The 20,541-nt window shown below is 42.2% G+C and overlaps 1 protein-coding gene across 1 annotated transcript; it reads left to right on the plus strand.

Annotated features, from left to right (window-relative positions):
• Positions 1-226: 226 nt before the first annotated feature.
• Positions 227-19,769, plus strand: tbc1d16 (TBC1 domain family, member 16). The gene is made up of 13 exons (XM_062438850.1): positions 227-362; positions 4,011-4,223; positions 5,209-5,371; positions 5,574-5,882; positions 10,927-11,121; positions 11,341-11,488; positions 11,659-11,823; positions 12,407-12,555; positions 14,929-15,063; positions 16,097-16,283; positions 16,427-16,606; positions 17,911-18,057; positions 18,781-19,769. The coding sequence occupies exons 2-13, from the start codon at positions 4,043-4,045 to the stop codon at positions 19,078-19,080; spliced, it is 2,259 nt and encodes a 752-aa protein (XP_062294834.1). The 5' UTR covers positions 227-362; positions 4,011-4,042; the 3' UTR covers positions 19,081-19,769.
• Positions 19,770-20,541: the final 772 nt, after the last annotated feature.

The following is a 20,541-nucleotide window of genomic DNA, read 5'->3' on the forward strand; positions in this document are numbered from 1 at the left end:
TGCTCGGGAGCAGTGAAGTCAAGTTAGACACGCATAGTCGTGCAATTATAGGAAATGAGGCGCGTTTGCTCACAAATTAAAGCTCCAAGCAGCCTCTAAACGCACCAATGCACCATATTGAAAAGGGGAGGGTTTAAGTTTGAAGGTTGGCAACCGGACGTGCGCTTTTTGCTGCAGGAACAGCAGCAGTCAGACGTGAGGTGTCACTGTCGGAAAACACGGGGATGCAAACAGGACCAAACTGTTCCTAACAACGGTGCTAAATCCAGCCGAGAGGAGGTGAAGCGTTGCCCGTTAAGTGCTGCTCGGTGAGTGAGCTGGATGTCCGACACGGGCTGTAGCCTCCTGCGGCGGGACTGAAGGTGAGAGCTCAGCTGCTTGGAGCCAGTTTCTCTACATTGCTGCTTGCTATTCATTCCTTTCTCCTGCTGCTGGAACAGGTGTACGCCAAGAATGTATCCGGTACGAGCAAATAATGAGTCAGTGTTGCGTCTTTTTTTGCGTTTTGCCGTTGGATAAAACAAACTTTAAAGTCGCCTGGACACCATGACATGTAACAAGCAATGGATTTCAGTCATGGCAGCCTGCTAAAATAAAATATTAATGTCCAAGATGGTACAGATAAGAGTCCCTGCTCGGGCCAAAACACACACACACACACACACACACACACACACACACACACACACACACACACACACACACACACACACACACACACACACACACACACACTATGTCTATGGGCTCTGTGTAAAAAGTGCTGCGGTGGCAAAAGCCTTGTCCCATCCTCTCCTCTCCCCCTCCTGTCAGGCTGATAGCTGATGGAGCCCCCGACATCATGGCCTCACACAGGCTACACTGTCACTGCTGAGGCATTTCCTCCACTCCTGCCACAGCCAGGAAAAGACAGAGAAATCACCACCTTCACTCAGCGTTTGGGAGAAAGCAGTTTACTTAGCCTATGTTATGGGACTGACACAAACACCTTTGACCTTTTTAGATTTTTAATAATTTTCTCTATTACATATGTAAAAGAGTTGGACATTTTTTAATGATACAAGACTATCACAATGTGCAGCATCGAACAGTATTTTATTGCATTTATGTGTTTCTATATTACTCTGGTCACTATATTAATGAGAACATCCCTTATAGTAAGGCAGCTGCAGGTGTTTATAAATCTTTCAGTCACATTGATTTAAAAAACACATTTGGGAAGCCATTATTAGCCAGTATTCTCGTGTATATAAGCCATGCAGTGTTTTCACTGTTTCACATGCTTTAACATACACCAAATTGTGGTGCTCATGGACACATCTTCAGAAATGTAACCTGGGGTCATTGGGTGTTTCGGGTCTTTCAACAATCAGACAACCTCTCCCAGGCGACCCAGCAAGGGCATTTCTGTACTTCAGTTTCGTGGGACTGTTGACAAATATGCCAGTACCAATATAACTGTGATTGGTTGATGCGATTGGTTGTTGAAATCAATTTATTGGATAGGCTTTTGTAAGTTATGTGTGACTAAAGGAAGTTTAATCATAAATCTCAGCACAATGTCTTGAACAGCATTTTTTTTTACATGTGGCTTTTTTTTAAATCACGAAATACAAGTCTTGGTTAACCACCCTTTAATTGCCACTACACTGCTACACCATGGTGTAATACCATTTTCTGGCATTTCACCATGTTATACCAGCAAGTGGCTGCAGGGTTCATGTATTAAGCTTATTAATTATTTTGAGAATGAATAGCCTACTCTTCATACTGCTTGTTATGTGTATTTAGATTTAAAGGAACACAAGAGGTGCATTACTATATGACATAAAATATTACTTCCCCTACCACAGATATATGTTTTATATGATTCTATCAAATGTCACAAAGTGTAAAGTGTCTACAAACACTTCCACTGAGTCAACCATAAAGTTTCCTCACAACTAAGCCAGACTGTGGAAAACCTTGTTTTTCAGGCTTCTTTGTGGTCGGTTTCTTTTCAGCTGCCGCAGGCACGTTAGTATACACTGCAGATGAAAAGGGGTGTTCAGTGTTGGCTCCTCTATTCAAATGTCAGCGTGACAACTTAATTAATGTTGCCCATAGGTGAGAAGCTAAGACCCTAAAAGCTTGTGGCTTCTACACACGCAGCTTAATTTCCACGGTGCAAGTTTCAAGTTCTTACTAAAAGTTTTCTTTTTGTCACGCAATCTGTTAAAAGTTTGCAAAAAAAAAGTTAAGTATTCTGCAGGTCACTGTGGGGTGGGGCCAGTTTTCCAGCGGTGTTTCAGTCCTAACGATGTGAGTCAGTTTGATAAAACAGTGAAAGGTCAGAGAGGAGAGGCAAAGTGTGAGCACACCATGGTGTTGACAGCATAAAAAATGAGGCGAGAAGAAAGACGTGAGAGGACTTTGTCCTTTAACAGCCTGGCCGCCAGCCTCAATGAGCCCTATCAAACTGACCTGGTTGGCTCTGCAATCACATACAGACCAAAATAACCACTGGATAATAGCACAGCAGTGAATATATTGTTGCTGTCATCAGGCGACTAGATATAGCAGCATGTCATGCATATGATCCCACCTGCCATTAGGCACATTATGTGCATGTAAGCATGTTTTTCATGAGTATGTACACACTGCATGAGTTCAGTCTGGCTTATTTACAAGTGGATTAGTCTGATGCTTCTTTATGCATTTAGCATGCAAATAGCCCAGTGGACCGCTACATTTAGTTTGAATGTTATGGCCTGTAGGATAGAGGACCTGTGACCCTGCAAAAAAAAAAAAAAAAACTTACAAAGGAAACAATATTATGATTTCCCCCCCCTCATGACTCTAAAAAATATATAAAGTATAAATATCACACAGCGGCTCCTTTTACAGTCTGTGTTGGTGAAATTTAGCAAAAACATTGCACACTCCTTTTTTTGTACTTTCAAGTAAACCAAATGATGGCCTACAGAATGTCTGCACACCTCTCCGAGGTCATTCCTTAATTTCGTGCCAGCAGACTTCCCGTCTGGGACCTGGCATCAGGAAGTGGGGTGCCTGCTTAATCAAGCAGAGGTAAACATGCCCTCTGAGGAAAAAGGAGGGAACATTCCACAGTTGGAGTGGGGAGTATGTGTCTGAGTGTTACAAAGTATACAAAGTATACATACATAAAGTGGGCTCCAAAGATACAGATACATGTGTCGGTGTTAAGAGAAATTAAATTAATTCAAGTGTTCTGTGAGGAGATTAAACAGAAAGGAGAAAAAAAGCCCACAGATGTTTGCTAGCAAGTATAACTTTAATTACTTTTAGTGTTCCTTCAGCCTTAAAAGTAAGATGCCCTCCAAGACTTTCAAAGAAGAAAGCACACTTTGCTGCTGCAACATGAAAAGAAAGAAGTTTGTCTCATCACAGGAGGTTCTCTTCCTGAAGCGCACAAGTTAAGCGCTGGCGGTGAGACATGCTGCTCCCAGTTCAGTGCTGATGTTGGTGACATCTGTTGGCTACTGATAACTGCATGGAATTTCACACGGATGGAGTGAAGTGTGTTTGCACATGTCTTTGTGTGTGTACGTACCAGTATGTGTGTGTTGTTTACAAAAGGTGGGGACAACCTTTAGTTACACACTATTACAGTATAAACAGACACCATCAATGTGTGTGTGTGTGTGTGTGTGTGTGTGTAGGTAGGTAAGGTGCAGGTGGAGGCAAAGAAAAATGTGGTGCACAGAACTGCTGAACAAGTACAGAGGGAAGAGGGGTTTCTGGGGTTGAGCTCTGCAGTAAGGACACTGCAGTAAATACAAGCACACATGTGACAGAGGAGGTGAAGTGTAGGTGAGGATCTGTGCAGTGCTACACCAAAGTGTGTCACGCTGTCTTTTACACAATTGCTTGACTGTCGCGTTCCTTTCATTTCCTTTCTTGCACCTTTTATGTTCTCATGCTTTATCTGTCATGTTCTGTCCTCCCCTCCTCTGCTGCCGTTTCCACCTGTAAATCTCCACTTCCAGAGGATGGGCCCAGTGTCCCGGTTTATGAGGAGATGTCTCTGGGTCGGCTCCTGCGGCGTGCCTCCTCCAAGGCCTCCGACCTCCTGACCTTTAACCCTGGGGCGGGGGGCTCGTCATTACGCTCAGGCCTGGATGGGGAGATCATCTTCTCCAAAAATAATGTTTGCGTGCACCCTGCAGAGCCCCTGCCTGGCCTGGCAGAGCACCACCCAGGTTAGTCCACACTGATTTTCCAATTGTATTTTCTTTGAGAGTGAATGCAGGTGCTGGCTGTCAGAAACAGCTGTTACCTTTAGTTTACTTTTTCATGAGATTAGAAGGTTAGAAATGATTAGACATAATCAAAGGAGATGTAAGTGCAGCCAGGCTTTTATGGCATTCTCATTCTTGCACCCGAATAACAGTAAACATAGTTCCTAAGACTGCTGTAACACAGAGTGAAATTATTTTACCTTGGTCTACTTGCCTTATTTCTAAATGTGATGGATGGATGTAGGGCTGCAACCAACAGTTATTTATTCATTTATTTTTAATCGAATAATCTGACGATTATATTCTTGATTAAGTGTTTGGTATATAGATGTCAGAAAATCGTGAAAAATGCTTTTATAATTTCTAAGAGTCCATAATGAAATTTTCAAATGTCTTTTTTGTTCAATCAACTGTAAAATCTAAAGATTATCTGTTTGTCATAAAAATGCTTAAAATCGTCACATTTGAGAAGCTGCAACCAGGAGATGTTTGACTTTTTTTTTTTAAGTACAAAAATAACAATTCAATTAACAAAATAATTGCTGATACATTTTCTGTCTATTAACTACTCGTTGCAGCTCTAGATGTTTGATTCTGATGCATTGGTTTGAAAAATGTGAGTGTTAGTGGACTGTGTTGTTGGTTGGCATTTTTCATCTCATGCTTGTATGAAGACCTGCAGCATTTCCTCGATTTTTTTTTGATGTTTTATCTCTCTAATACACACCTCTGATTCTCCATCTTTGACTGTGTGTATGGGTGTGCTGCAGCGTCATAACACACTTCTCAAGTTTCCCTCTGTGTCGTCATTGCTTTGGGTTTTCTCTCCTCAGATTACATGTGTCTCTTGCAGCTGCCTGATAATTACAAACACTTTTGTCATCTCCTCTCAGTAGCCTGATTTTTCTCAACATAATCATTTCTAAACTAACCATGCCACCTGCAGGCTACCTTTGTTTGCACATGGAGAAGGATGAGAGCCTGGGCACCACTCTGATTCTGACTTGGGTGCCCAACTCCCGCATTCAGCGGCAGGATGAGGAGGCACTGCGCTACATCACGCCCGAGAGCTCCCCAGTACGCAGGAACGCACGCCGCCGAGGCAGACGGTAGGGACGATCAGAGTGTCTGCACACACTGAAAAAACGTACATTTCTTAAAGAACACTATGACATTCCGTATAAAAAAGTGCAGTTACAGTATGAAAACCACAGTTGCACTGAGATTAAAACATTCTTGATAAAGTGTGCAGTCTTATTTCAGTATCATACATGATAGTGATGCCATATTAAATCAACTACTCCCCTCCAGACCTCACTCCCGTCCCCCAGTGGCCCGAGAGGAAGATGAAGATGAGGAGAGGAACAATACCAGCAGTACCTCTGTGGAGAACCACAGCCTTGTGGTAGAAGCTGGATCAGATGCCTCCTCGCACCAGCAGCAGCTGCCCTCAGCTGGAGAGGAGGGCGATGAAGGCTCCTGTGAGCTGTCAGACGAAGTGAGCCGTGACAGCACAATGGGGTCAGACTCCGACACTTTCTCCTCTCCCTTCTGCCTGTCCCCCGTCAGCGAGGCCCTCTGTGAGAGCAGTGGCTCTGTCTTCTTGGACAATGAAAGCAGGTCAGTGCAAGGGTTAATGGGAACTTCACTCATTATCTAAATTATTTTCACACAGCAGAGTTAAGTTTATGCTTTGTTTTGTCATTCAGCGGTAGGAAAATACAACAAAAAACATCATGACTATTTTTTCCACACCCATAACTCCACTGCTGTCCCTCATATTATCAAGCACCCTGGGAGCAGAATAGTTGCATACCACATACCACCACACTTGATTCTGGCTGGGGACCTATGATTCATATCAATCAGTTTTTCCCTCTTTTTGTGTCTGCTTCTATATTGTTAACTTTTCAGTAAAGTCCAAAAACATTTCATACTTTTTGAACTTGTAATTAGTGCTGTTGTTTAGCAAACATCTTGCAATCAGTTTTTATGAAAGTCCGTTATTTGTGACCACTGTAACTATTGCTAGTGCACTTTTTCTGTGCATTTTGGCCCCAATTACTGATGCATCTCCTTTTACTATATCACACTCATTTGCAGTATTTATGAGTGATACACCAGCAGTTCACCCAGTAGCTATTTGACATCACTACACTACATTAGCTCTGACAGAGCTCTGAAAACAGCTCTGCTCTGCTTATGTTAGGATATTTAATTGCTACCCCACTGTCAGACAGAAAAATAGCAGCAGTTATCTGTGGTCATTTGTTACACGTGTGCATTTTAAAGGGCAGGTTCATGATTTTTCAAGTCTGTCTTAAAGCAATAGCAATAACAAATGAAGACTGAAAGAGGAATTGCAGGCTGTAAAGCCGTTTAAAGACCCCCTTCCTAAAGCACATTCAATATAAGTGAAGGGGGCTAAAATCCACGCACTTTGTATAGAGCAAAAATGTATTCAAATGTTTATCTAGCTAATATGAATATGAAGCTATAGGAAAGCTAGAAGGAAGTTTTCAGTATAAAATTCCACCTTTGCACCTTGACAGTGTTTCCCTGATGAGCTGATAGTCACATACTTTGAACTAAAAGGACTATAAATTTGCAAGATATCCTCTTGATTTGACTAATTCAGACTGCTGAAGCTTCTTTTTAGCTTTACATAAACATTTGAATACTTTTTTGCACAGTTGGACTGTATTTTGTTCCCTATCACTCATACTGAAAATGTTTGAGGAAGGGATCTTTCAATGGTCAGCATGATTAGGAGGAATGATTACAGTTTGCTAAAACTGTTCTAATGTTCAAATGGATACTTGACTATTGTTTTAGAACAGACTTGGAACATTGTGAACCCATCCTTAAAAGGTGTTTTTACAGTTACACTAACCTGCCACAAGGTGGAGCCAAAGAGAAAATAATTGATGCCATGAAGGTTGGTTTACACTCTGAGGCCACATGGTGGCTCACTGCTCTACAGCTGAATGTCCCAGAGGGAGTGAAAACAGGTAGATGACCTCAGTAGGCGGCACGAAAACCTTATCAGAGTTCAAAATGGGTTCACTAACTTAAAGCAGCTCTCAGTCTAAATGTTTAATAATGACACAGATGGCTCGCAATCAGTCCCCAAACTCACAACCTCAGAGCTTCCAGGCCCTGCTCTCTAGTCAAGGGAGCCATCTGGACAGTGATTGTGTTGCTGTTCGGACCTCACGGCCGTTTGACTTTATGATTCCCTCCGTGGTCGTTTCCTCACACAGCTATTTGGCCTGACATGTTGCCCAGAATGTGAGCTTGTGTCAGTGTATGTCAAAAAGAGAGAGAGAGAGAGTGAGAGTCAGTGTGTGTTTAAGCCTTTTTAACCACTCTCAGACCCCAGCTTGCTGTAAGTGCAGTCAGTGTATGACTTGGCAGCACTCTCTGCTTCACAGCTTCTAACCTTTACTCTGTCCTTCTCTTCCTCCACTCCTCTGGGTTTCACTCACTGTTAGTGTCTCTCCTCAGCTCTCTGGCACTTTTTGCTGATCTCCTTCGCCTGTTTTTCCCTTCCTGTCTTGGATTCTCTGCTATCTGTCTGTTCCCTCCACCCTTCATTTTGCATCTCTTCCTCTTGGTCATTCCCAGTGTTTTTCTCAATATTGTTTCTTTTGGTGTCGCCCACCTCTCAAATTTCTCGTCCCCCCCACCTCCTCCTCCCCCCTCCTCCTCCTCCTCCCTTCCTAAAGTCTGTGTGAAGCCCTTTGATTCCCAGTGCTCCCGGGGTTGTTGTGCTGGGCTGAATGTCAGCTCTCCGGATTAGAGGACTGCAGAGAGTAGAGCAGCAGCCAAAACCCTGGAACCCACTCAATCTCTCTTTCTCTCTCTCTTGCTTTAATTGACACTGTTAAGGGGCCAGGAACTGGAAACATGTCACTTGGAATCATTCAAAGAGAAAGGGCCGCATATGGGAGAGCGAGAGCGGATGAAAAGGGGGGAGAAAGAGGAGAGCGGAGGGAGAGGGGAGAAATCCACAGCAATTTCTGCAGAGCTTTTTAACAAGTTTAACAGTAGTTTATGAAACCACTGTTGGCTGTTAGTGTGTGCTGCCTTCTTTAGGATTTTAACATGTGATTATATCCCAGGACAGTGGTTACCAACATATTTGCAATGTCCACTTGTGGCCACTTATCACCGGTTACGTTATGTTTACTTGTTGTTACCTGTTTAAACAGGATTTGAGTGCTGAAGTAATAAAATGATCCCATAATTCACAAGGAAAGTCTTAAAAAATAACCTATCCTGTTGATCATCTCCGACCCTCTCTGATATATCCAGCAATCCTTTTTGGGCACCCTTTTCTAGAGGAGGCCTAGTGTTTGGAAAATAATGGAAAAGAATGCTTTCACAGTAACTAGACTGTATGCTATTGTGGTTCTGGGATTATTTGATACCACATGATTAACAAATAAGAAAAATCTATGTCAGATTTTTTTCCTCCTTTTTTCCAAACTCCAAAACCGTACTGACCACTCTGCAGCATGCGCCTGCAGAGCCCACATCACCCTCTTGATCCAAGCCCTCCCTCATCACTATGTTCACTCTAGGGATTAGCTGAAGGGCCTAGGAGTCCCAGGAGGCCTGTAGCACTCGGTTCTGGTTCTCAGGGTGACCAAACAGCACTTTCCCTCAGGGTAAAGCCTCACGTTTGTGGAAAAAGGTGTTATGGAGGGCCTTAGGGCTGTTCGATCCCACCCTGGCCTGGTGGGACATGCCATGTTACAGCAGCCTCCATCAAAACAGCTTGTTTACATAATGTTTCCTCTGTGCAGTTAATGTCTTGGCTGCTGCCTACTGTACATTCACTGCCTACAGTGCTCGAATAGAATTAGGCTGTTTACACTGACAGACGTTGTTAATCACTTGTTGAGTTTCCGCTTGAACGCAGCACAGCGGATGATCCACACTAAAATGCCTGAGAATCATGTGCTTTCCCACCACGTTTTCCATGGTTTTTGCATTTTCATCTCAGCGCGGAGAAATATGCAAAACGCTTTTTTCATACATACGTAAATTTCTGCTTTGAATAGACTCGCAGGCCTTGTAAACACTCAGGCCTCAACAGTCATTGGAGAGAGTGAAAAAGTGAGTACAGTAGCCCTTTTAAAAGAACTCCTCCATATTTCAGGTTGCTTAACGCCCTTACCAGAGCTCTCAGTGCCTCCTAGTATTCCACAGTCTGGTTTGTGGCATGATACATGAGACAGAGAGCAGTAAATCAGCAGATAGCAGAGGAAACTGTGCAGCTTGGATTGATCAGCCTTGTTATTTTCCCATCTGCTTACAGGGAAATGATTAGCCAGACATGATTGATTCAGGGTGTAATAGATTAGACCTCGTATTTTCAAAGAACCAGTTATCCACTTGTGTTTGCCTTTACAATTGTTACAACTAGAACATTGTTTTCAGAGAGAAAAGATGTGTTTTAAAAGGATATTTTTGGACTGCACACATCCATGCAGACTTGTGAATTTTTTGTTTGTTTTATAGAGATAAACATAATTTTGAATTGAATAAATAAGTTAAATTTTCTAAATAGACAACAATTCTATTTAATAATAAGCAGGAAGCAAATAAGTTTATTTAGACATCAACGTCTCAAGTGTCAGCGGGTTTAGCGCATTACTGTGTTGGTCTGTTTCTCAGCATTAGCATGTCTGGAGACGTGTTTTAGAGGGCATTATGGTCATTAGTTATGGTCTATTCACTTGTGTGTGTGTGTGTGAAGAGAGAAAGATGTTAAAAATGCCAGCCAGTAATTCTAAAAATTCAGCAGCTTGTGTGTGTGTTTGCTGATGTGTATTTGTGTTTGGCAGAATACACACTCATGTCTGTTTTCTGTGTTGTCACATGTGTGTGTTTCTTATCTGTATATGTATATGTGTAGTGTGTATGTGTGGGTGTGGGTGTGCGTCTCCTTCTGCAGCGGAGGAGCCCTCGGCTCAGGTTTCAGTGCCGGGAACAACATGCTGGCCATGGGGGAATGACAGGGGAAATTGTATGGCAGACAGTGTGATTTGTGTGTACAGATTAGTGTGTGTGTGTGTGTGTGTGTGTGTGTGTGTGTGTGTGTGTGTGTGTGTGTGTGTGTATGTGTATGTGTATGTGTATGTGTATGTGTATGTGTATGTGTATGTGTGTGTGTGTGTGTGTGTGTGTGTGTGTGTGTGTGTGTGTGTGTGTGTGTGTGTGTGTCCTCAGAAGCCTCCATGCATTCCTCCCATTCTCAGCCTCTTGGCAGAACCATATTGAGACACAAAACAACAGGGCATAAGCCTATATGTCTGCTCAATTACCACCGGGCTAAACAGGACTGACCACTGTCTACATGATATTTATTATTAATGTCCCACATAGAGAAATGACTCTGTGATCCTTGTGAGGCCAAGGAACTAGGAAGGAGATATTTTTGTGTGAGGTTTCTGCATTTGAAGTCCTTTTATTTCAGGGAGGACATGACTCAGATCCCTTTTAGTACAATCAAACTCAGAAAAATGTTCATAGCCATCTTCATAAACAAAATCGAATCCCCAAATTCCAAATAACCTTCAACCTCACTTTCTAAAATCCAACTCCAATCTTAAAAGCTAATTCACAGAAAATGTCTCCGTCTTGTTTTTCCCAGGGAGCTGTGCGAGGAGTCCATGACCCAATCTGTATGCTCCGCCTCCAGCCTGGACAGCCACGTCCCGTCCGAGAGCGGCGGCCAGTCGCATGGCACGCGGTGGGAGGAGCAGCAGAAGGTGTTGGCTCTGGAGCAGTTGTGCGGAGTTTTCAGGGTGGACCTGGGTCACATGAGGTCGCTGAGACTCTTCTTCAGGTCAGCCGGGAGTCTAGAAAGGTCACGGGGAGCTCATAATAGGTTACCTTGAGAGGTGTTGCTTTTTGTAGGTTTCAGGATGGTTTGTTTTATGATAATTAGTGGAAAATTTGTTGTGGGTATGATTTTTAAAAAAGCAAATAAGAATGAATGAGGTATTCCTTAAAATTTCAAAGGTTGGAATGGTTTTGTGAATTTTATTTTCTTCTGCTGTTGCAGTGATGAGGCGTGTACCAGTGGCCAGCTGGTGATAGCCAGCAGAGAGAGCCAATATAAAATCCTCCACTTCCATCACGCTGGCCTGGATAAGCTGGCTGAGGTCTTCCAACAGTGGAAGTGCTGCAGGGAAACTCAGCCTAAAGACCAGGTCAAGTTACAGTCTTAAATCCATTTTGGCATCTGGTTTTATTGAGAAATTAAAAAAATGTCAATCTCTTTGCTAGTCTTTATTTTTTTGTTCAATTGATGAGAAAAAAATCTGTTTAATCTTTTCCGACTCACAGTTTACCCTTTTCCATCTGTTTCCCTTTGTATCAGGTGTCAGATGAGAAATCCTGCATGCAGTTTTCTATCCAGAGGCCCACCCTACCTTCAGCTGAGACCCACCCGGAGGAGAGGCTTTATCGGAGGTTGGATGTCACCACCTGGCTACGTCACCTCAACCACAGTGGACAGGTGGAGGAGGAGTACAAGCTACGCAAGGTAGGTCGTCAGGAGAGGCTTTATCCATGCAGTCAAGCCTCACTTTTTTTGTTTTTTTCCATTTGCACACTGAAAGTCATTTTGAAAGTCAACCCTGCAGTGTACAAGTTTCAGTTTGAATCAGCACCCCTGTCTGTAAATAATGAGAGGGTTGCTCTTGGCCAATGTCCCCCCTGTGAGTCATTTGGGTTCTCTCGTTTTGACTCAGTTGAAGGTTTACCTTCTGACTCAGCAGCAGTTAGGCTGTGACCAAGATATTTCCTCAATAAACCCGCACATGCAAGAGAACCGTTTTTTTTTGTTTTTTCTTTGCTGGACAAATAAGGTGTTTGCTTTTTTAGAAGTTTCAGTTTTGCATCATTTTGCAACACTCCTGAAATAATGCATTCACTGTAGTTTGGTCAGGTCATAGTGGAGTATTATCTACACAGCCGTTTGCATGTCTTGTTTGCATACAAGTTCACACAGTTACGCAGTACAGCAGAGGTGATCCCTCGCTGTATGCCCCTCTGTTTGCCCTCTGAATGTTTGAGAACACTCCATTTGTGCTCAGTATGTTTGCTCACCTCCTACTGTCCACCAGGCCATCTTCTTCGGTGGTATTGACCCATCCATCCGTGGCGAGGTGTGGCCCTTCCTGCTGCACTACTACAGCTATGACTCCAGCTCCCAGGAGAGGGAGGCCTGGAGACTGCAAAAACGCACCCACTATCAGGACATTCAGCAGAGGAGGTGAGGAGAACAGGGAAAAGAAAAAGATACACATGTGCTTGTTGTAGGGTAGATTAGTAGGGAGATTTCCTGGTTGCTGATAACATCTATACCCTGAAATGAAATTTTAAGTCATCCCAGGGAATATTTGCACATGCAAACTGGGGATCAATTCTTTTAAAATGTCTGACTGAGACAATGTGAGATAAACTGCCACGTGGCTGCAGTATTGGCTGCCAAATGTTCAGTCAGTCAAACATTAAACCATATGTGAGTCTATTGTGGCTTCTCATCACAGGCGCTGAGCAATCAATAGGCACAATCAGGGAAGTGTTAAGGGGAGGTGCTCGTTGTGAAATAAAAGGTCTCTTGAGAAAAACATGTTGGCGCTTATCAGATCATACCCTCTTGTCAGAAGGAGGGGGGAAAAAACAGTTTCGATATGCACGGACAAGCACATGCACACACACAAGCACATCTGTCTCCACCCCGCGACCAAAAGGTTGAGTGTGCACATATTGCCACTTTGTCTGTAATGAATATGATAATTGGACAGGTTTCATCTGTGTGGCCTATTAACATTTTGAGTACTTCAGAAAGTCTTATCCAAGTCAGGTAATTAGTGCCCTTGTTCTGACTCTAATGTGGATTCCTTTAAAGACCATTTGACTAGAGCAGCCTCCAGGGCTACTAGTTGATCATTAGGTGCAAGGATACAAGTCTCTATTCCTGGTTTCCTCACCTTGTCTCCTTCCCTTAGCTATAATAACAAAGTAGCTGTGTGTGGAAGCAATGCAGCTGTTGCAAGTAAGAAGATTTTTGACAAACCAAACACTATTTGGTTATAAACAATATAGATATACTATACACACTTTACACTCATTGGCGACTTCATTAGGAACCCCTGTGCAATCTAATGCGACCCAATACAAACAGCTCTGCTATAAATTCTACTTTTACTAAGCTTACACATTTAAATTTTTTTGACATTGCCAAAAAGGTGATAATTCTACTTTATGTTTATTATTGAGGTGATAGTGGGTAGTGATGTACTGGAGTGCATTATATTGTCCCTAATGTTTTGCCCCCCTCATGTTTGTTAATGGAGTGTATCTAATGAAATGGCCGGTGAGTGTATATAAAACACTACATTTATAAACATTATTATTGACATATAGTACCAGTCAAAAGTTTGGACACACTTTCCCATTCACATCAATGAGAAAGTGTGTCCAAACTTATGACCTATACTGTAGGTCAACAGACAGTGAACAAAGTGACACAGACAAATGTTTAGTTCTTTATGTTGGGGAAACGGCACCTAAATGGTTTCATGTCAAGTTTTAATGTCTTTAATACACTTCAAATTTGTCATATAATTTGCTGTACTCTGTAAATGAGACAGTGCTTGTATTTATTATTTGGTGCACCAATGACCAAAAAACTTGTCTTAGATTTATTGATAGAAGAGAAATTTCACTTCTCTTTATCACTTTTTTGCAATTTTTTTGCTCATAAATGCAACTTTGACTGAACTTCAATGTATTGTGATTGGGATCATTTAAAGCTTAATTTCATTGTAATTTAATTGTATCATTGTTCACACTTTGTGCTGTTTTGTTTGTATTTTCTTGTTGAGTTTTGTGTATTTTAAAGGCCCATATAAGGACAGGTGTAAAACAACAATGCTCCTGTTTGATATTCCAATGTAAACGTAATTGATTTTATAAAACATCTCTTTTTTTGCAATACCTGCCTCTGAAATATTATTAAAACATGTATTGAACTTTTAAGTTGCATCCTCGAAAAAGAGAGAGCGAGAGGAAACGAAAGATAGCAAGGTGGCCTGGGAGGGTCCACACACAGCACAGAAACTAAACAGTTGCATGGCATTGCATCAGGTGTGTGCTCATTATTCCTCGTGGGGCCACATGGAAAATAAACAGTGTTAATTAAATCCCTTCTGCTTGTTTGGACCTGAGTACATTAGTGCCATACATGGAGTACATTGCTAGTATAATCCCTAACATTTAGAGGGATGGATCTTGGTTTTATGGATGTGGTATTATCCTCTATGGACTGCTTGATGGTAAAATCCCCCTTCAGTCCATTGCTTGCCCACCCCCACGTTTTCAGTTCTTTTGCAGATAACCATTAGTTTTTACACCAGGGTAACATTTGAGGTAAAGATGATTTGATAGCACTTTTTAAAAAAACAAAACAAATTACCAGGCATTTCCTGTGAGATAGCACAGTAAAAACTTTCTTAAACTCACCTGCTCCTGTCTTTCTAATCTATCATATCTGAGCCATGTCACAGCTGCAGCATTTAGTTTCTTTTGTGCCTGTACTATATGTAACTTTTTCTTTCATTTCTGCCTGGTGTTTGTTCAGGTTGTCAATGAGCCCCGAGGAGCACAGTGAGTTCTGGAGAAAGGTTCAGTTCACAGTGGATAAAGACGTGGTGAGAACAGACCGCAGCAACCACTTCTTCAGAGGAGAGAATAACCCCAATGTAGAGATCATGAGGTTAGACCACCTCTCTTCATTTTTCCCCTATTTCATTTTCTCCCAATCTCTATCTCGCTATCTCTCCCGTCCACTCCTTCTTTTACCTCGTCTCAATCCATCCTTATCGCTAAGATTCATGAGCCCAACGTACAGGCGTACCTATTCATTTCATATTCTGAACCCTGGGGGAGCTGCAAATGAGTTTCATGCTTTATTGACTCTGACTAAGCCGTCTGAGCACTTTTGATGCATACTCAGAGCTAATGGCTTTCTAAACGAGGAGCAAGAGGATTTAAATAGCATATTAGTTTAGTGACTCTCATTGAGGCTCCTGGTATTTGTCTAGGCATCATGTTTTATGGTGTATCTGGGCAGAGTGATACCAGTGCTGCAGATGCAGAGCATTTATCTCATGCATTCTCATTCATCTCACATCTATTGAAGTGATATTTAATGCATCACTTTTTGTGCCGTGACACTTGAGTTTTTCTAATTTTTAAAAAAATCTTTAATTATCCAAAGACAAACCCATCGCAGAGTCTGCTTCTCCAAAAAGCCGACCTCTCAGAATCAGATTTTAAAAGTTTTTTTTGTAAAATGATGTATCTATTTATTGTGCTAATAACAATAGAAACATCCTTAAGGTTTTCCCTTTTGTTTTAACAATATTTAATTATTCATGAGTACTACCAGGGAAGGTTTCTTTTAAATGGTATCCATATGCAGGGGAAAAAAAGAAAAAAGATCATTAATTAGCTCCCTGGTTACCAGAGGAGTCGGCATAGCAACCACTAAAGCAAGGCTTGTCATCCTTTCTGGGCTTTAGCTGCAATGCTTAAACACATTCAGAGTGTTTGGGTGGGACCGTACTTTTCAGCGGTTTTGGCTGGGCTACAGGGTCATGAATATGTCCAAATAAGAGACTGTCAAAAAAATAAATAAAGAGCGAAAAATTTGAATTTTTATGACTCTGTATTACCCCCTCATAAGGGCTGTTTGCTGCTGAGATGTTTTAACAGCCCTAAGATGTCTGTGGTTGTTCTTGCCCCAGGCGAGTTCTGCTCAACTATGCAGTGTTTAATCCTGACATGGGCTACTGCCAGGGCATGTCTGACCTGGTGGCCCCCCTGCTCACTGAGATCCAGGATGAAAGTGACACCTTCTGGTGCTTTGTCGGCCTTATGGAGAACACAATCTTCATTAGCTCACCACGGGATGAAGACATGGAGAGGCAGCTGGTAGGGTGTGTGTGTGTGTGTGTGTGAATGTGTGTCCTTGTGTGCATGTGGCAAATGTCAGATTTTACCATATAGTAAGAATACCATGATACCACTAGAAAATGTAGAGCTGTGTTTATAAGACCTCTCCGCCCCGCCCCCAGATGTACCTGCGGGAGCTGCTGCGTCTCATGCTGCCCCACTTCCACCAGCACCTGACCAGGCTGGGGGAGGACGGCCTCCAGCTACTCTTCTGCCACCGCTGGATCCTGCTCTGCTTCAAAAGGGAGTTCCCCGACACTGAGGCTCTGCGCATGTGGGAGGCATGCTGGGCACACTATCAGGTCAGGGCAAAGTCCAAACGGCTCCTTTGCATACACAAGTTTGTAAGAAAACTTTGTGTATGTCAGTGTATGGAGCTGTATTTTGTTTCACTACAGCACCAAATATTTGACGACTTATCAGGAGGATACAGAAATACACTGTTAACATTGTCTGCAATAGAAAGAGTCTGTGTTATTCCTTTAAACCATATTATAATCCTCCTAAATGCCTTTAAAATGTCATATCACTTCTTGGTCTTAAAGGGGTTTAATGGTTAAATCTTTCAGTAAAGATTCAACCTGTCATAAAATTGTATTAATTTTAAACACATATTCAAAGCATACCAGCTATACAAATCCCCATTTTAAAAAGTAACACTGTAATACTGTAGTGTGTAGTAGATGTAGCTGTCTTTCAAACCTCTAATTCATTCATTTTTTCCCACCGCTTCTGTCCTGTATTTGGGGTCTAGTATCATGTCCCGTTCACTGCCATGACACAGAGCTTAACACGCCTTCTTGCTGTCGCAGAGTCAAATATCACTTATGCTGCTTCATGCCATCTGTTCATGCTCCCTGCTAGATGTGCTGAACTTCAGCTGCAGGTGGCGATGGAGGAGATAGTACAGTGAAAACTCAGTTTAGACAGTTCAATGTCACATACTGGATGGACCAAAAGCAAAAACAATTTAGAAATCAGATTTTTCTGTGAATGGCAGGCTTCATTTACTTGTCATCTAAAATGTTTAGACTAACTGACACTCAGTTATACTGTTGGAAGATGCAGTTTGACATTAACTCATACTTTTGTAATAAAACAAAACTGTAGGTTACATTACCAGTGATAATTGGAAGTGAACTGTGCACTACAAAATGCTACAATAAAACATTATTTCTCATTTACACACAAAACACTGAACAAAGTCTCACTCATCCAAGTTTTTCTATTACCTGAACCTTTTTTTTTCTATTCAAAACTCCCTCTTGAAGCGTAATTTTTTTTAAGTATAACATTAATACTTTCCAAATGTGTATTTTCCTTGCACTGGATCTGCATACTGCATTCAGTATCTGTTCTTTGCCTTTCCTTATTGTGTGTTAACCTTCAGTTTGTTCCCTGCAGCAAGGTCATGACTGAATACACAGATCTGAGACCCGCACTGGATTTTTGAATCACAATAATATCTGTCTGTTTGGCCCCAAAAAGCTGAAAATCTTCTTGCTTGCTCAATATGTGTTTTTTCACCATCTTGTTAACATGTTATATATTATGTGAAAGTAAATAACCTTCCTTTTTCTTTTTTCTTCTTCTTTTTTTTAAATAGACGGACTACTTCCACCTGTTCCTGTGTGTGGCCATCATCGTTCTGTATGGGGAAGATGTGACAGACCAGCAACTCGCCACTGACCAAATGTTGCTCCATTTCAGCAACCTCTCCATGCATATGAATGGAGAACTGGTGCTACGCAAGGTATCACAGTAAACGCTCTTAGTTTTGTTGCCTTTATGTTATATTTAAGCTGTTTCAGTTCGCACTGTACACCCAACATACATGGGTATACATTTCTCAAAATATTAAAATAATCCTTGCTTTATGATCATGCTCTAGAAAATCCCTCCACAGCCTTCTGCATTACTATATATTTAATTCAGATCAGTGTTGTGTTTGCATCATGGGGCCCTGCCCAATGCTGCAGCAAAGCAGCCTTAACATACTGTAACGTGCCCACAGAGGCCTTGAGGTGCTAAATGGGATGCTGCCATGCTACGCAGAGTATTTATGATCTGCATCCCTGCTACTGTTTCTGTGCCTGCTTTCTCATGTTTATGGATGCTGTGTTAGTCCTGCTGCCACCACAGGCAGTGAGTTCATGTTAGCATGCAGCTGGTGTTACTCCTTTTGTTGTTGCCAGAGATTTTGCATCTGATGTTTTAAGAGCAGGCAGGCCGGCTTATTACCTTCAGGTAACACAGCGCAATGCTGACCTTGACAGGGTTTTGTTATCTTTTTTTCTGCTGGATGTCAGGGCTATTGATTTATTTTAATATTTTATATTTAAACCACTATATTTGAAATCTGCATCTAGCTGTTGTGCATCCACTGACTTTTGTTTCTTGTCAGTCCAAAGCTCTTATCAACCCATCACATTTGCATATTTTAGCTTATCTTGCCCCTTTCGTCCCGCTCCTTCAGGCCCGCAGCCTTCTCTACCAGTTCCGCCTCCTACCCAGGATCCCATGCAGCCTACATGACCTCTGTAAACTGTGTGGCCCCGGGATGTGGGACAGCCGCTACATCCCCACTGTGGAGTGTTCTGGTGAACACCCGGACTCACAGAGCTGCCCCTATGGAGGCACCTCCACCCCACAGCCCGCCTCGCTGTCCCCTTCATCCACACCCTCGCCCTCACCAAACCCCACGCCCGAGCCTCCACCGGAGGGCAAGAGAGGCGCCAAAACCCGGGATATTTTCACCTTCCGGAAACAGTCCTGAGTTGGAGGTTGTGGAGAGCTTTTGCTGGTCTCGGCTCCTGTTAATTCAGCAAGGTTTGGATCCATGAGCTCGATTCCTGAACTATTTGCTGCAGTTCTCCCTGCTTCTAGTTTGCAGTCACTATCTTACTGAGGATTTTATGTCATTTGATCCTTTCATGTGGTGCAATGTGGAATACTGCCTTACCAGAATGTCATTCGCGACGTTCAGTATCTCATGAATCTGCGATAAGGACGGTTTGCCGCTGGACGGGCTGGAGGTCAAGAAGCTGCTTTCCCTTTGAAGCAGAATGGACAATCACCAGCCACTATATTGGTTCTAGTCTGCTGCCGGCTTGGCATACTTCAAGTGGGCTTTGTGGGCAGGGGTCACATCAGGGTCTGAGGCAACTGGCCTGAATTCGTGAAGACTGACCAAAGGATTAAATGAAACTGGGAATTCATTCACAGGACTTGAAGTTTTAAATATGTTCCTGTGCTCTCACAATGGCATATTTGTGTGAATATCAAATTATATGTGCATATCTTATGTCTGAGCAGACATTTTTAAAATGAAATCCAAACCCTTGGCGTTAACAAAGAAGGGTTCAACCTACAAATAGGAATATAATAAATTACTGGTACTTTTTAAGTTGGTTTAATTTCCTTTTCAAAGAAGTGAATGTTTGCGTTTGTATGAGCAGTTACAAATATTTAGCAATATTATATCCTTGCATGAGCGGTTCGTTACATATAGAGGGCACAACTTGTTTCTTGGAAAACACTTCAGGCCCAAAACAGAAGTAAGAATGTGTTTACATAGGGCTCTGCATATTTCTGCATCAGATTGTGGTGAGGAACATTCTCATAATTTCTTTCAAATTGTGTTTCACGAGACACAGGAGGAAGCAAGTTCTATGTTTCCTTCTGATAAAGTCTGACACATGTTACCTGTTGAGCAATAGGGGTGTACACATTACTGTCATACCATCAGATATAATATGAATTTCCTGTTTGAGGTTTTGAATGGGTATGACAGTGGTGTCTGCCGAAGAGAGCATAGATCATAGTTTTATCCCGACAGAGAAATTGATTGCCTTCTGTTTTACTTGAAGTCTTGTCATATGTATTGAACCATGTTTAGACAGGGTTGTGAAAAATCGTCAGCACAGTGTTATTGTTTTTTTTCCCCCCTTCAGCGTTTTTTCCACTTTCACCTTGAAATGAACGACTGTCGACAACAGCGTACTATCAACACTTAAGTATCGGTCCACATGAATGTATCTACTGTTTGCGTCTTTCTCACTCGACTACAAGAGCGTCAAAAAGTCTTCTGTGTGTGTGTGTGTGTCTGTGTGTGTATAAACTAGAGTGACCTCTAAACATCTGGTAATGAGTTGGAGAACAGCCTTAGAGGGCCTCCCCCCTGACCAGTCTCTTTAATTATAGCAGTCATTGTGAAGAGAACCTGGGAGAGAAAGAA

This window comes from Scomber scombrus, chromosome 18, assembly GCF_963691925.1.
Source record: "Scomber scombrus chromosome 18, fScoSco1.1, whole genome shotgun sequence".
NCBI lineage: Eukaryota > Metazoa > Chordata > Actinopteri > Scombriformes > Scombridae > Scomber > Scomber scombrus.

What these genes read in the sequence shown, in the direction of transcription:
- tbc1d16 (XM_062438850.1), top strand. Translation starts at nt 4,043, where the DNA reads ATGTCTCTGGGTCGGCTCCTGCGGCGTGCCTCCTCCAAGGCCTCCGAC. An exon ending in AAACTCAGCCTAAAGACCAG is followed by an intron (nt 11,489 to 11,658) that starts GTCAAGTTACAG and finishes CCTTTGTATCAG; the next exon opens with GTGTCAGATGAGAAATCCTG. An exon ending in AAGACATGGAGAGGCAGCTG is followed by an intron (nt 16,284 to 16,426) that starts GTAGGGTGTGTG and finishes CCCCGCCCCCAG; the next exon opens with ATGTACCTGCGGGAGCTGCT.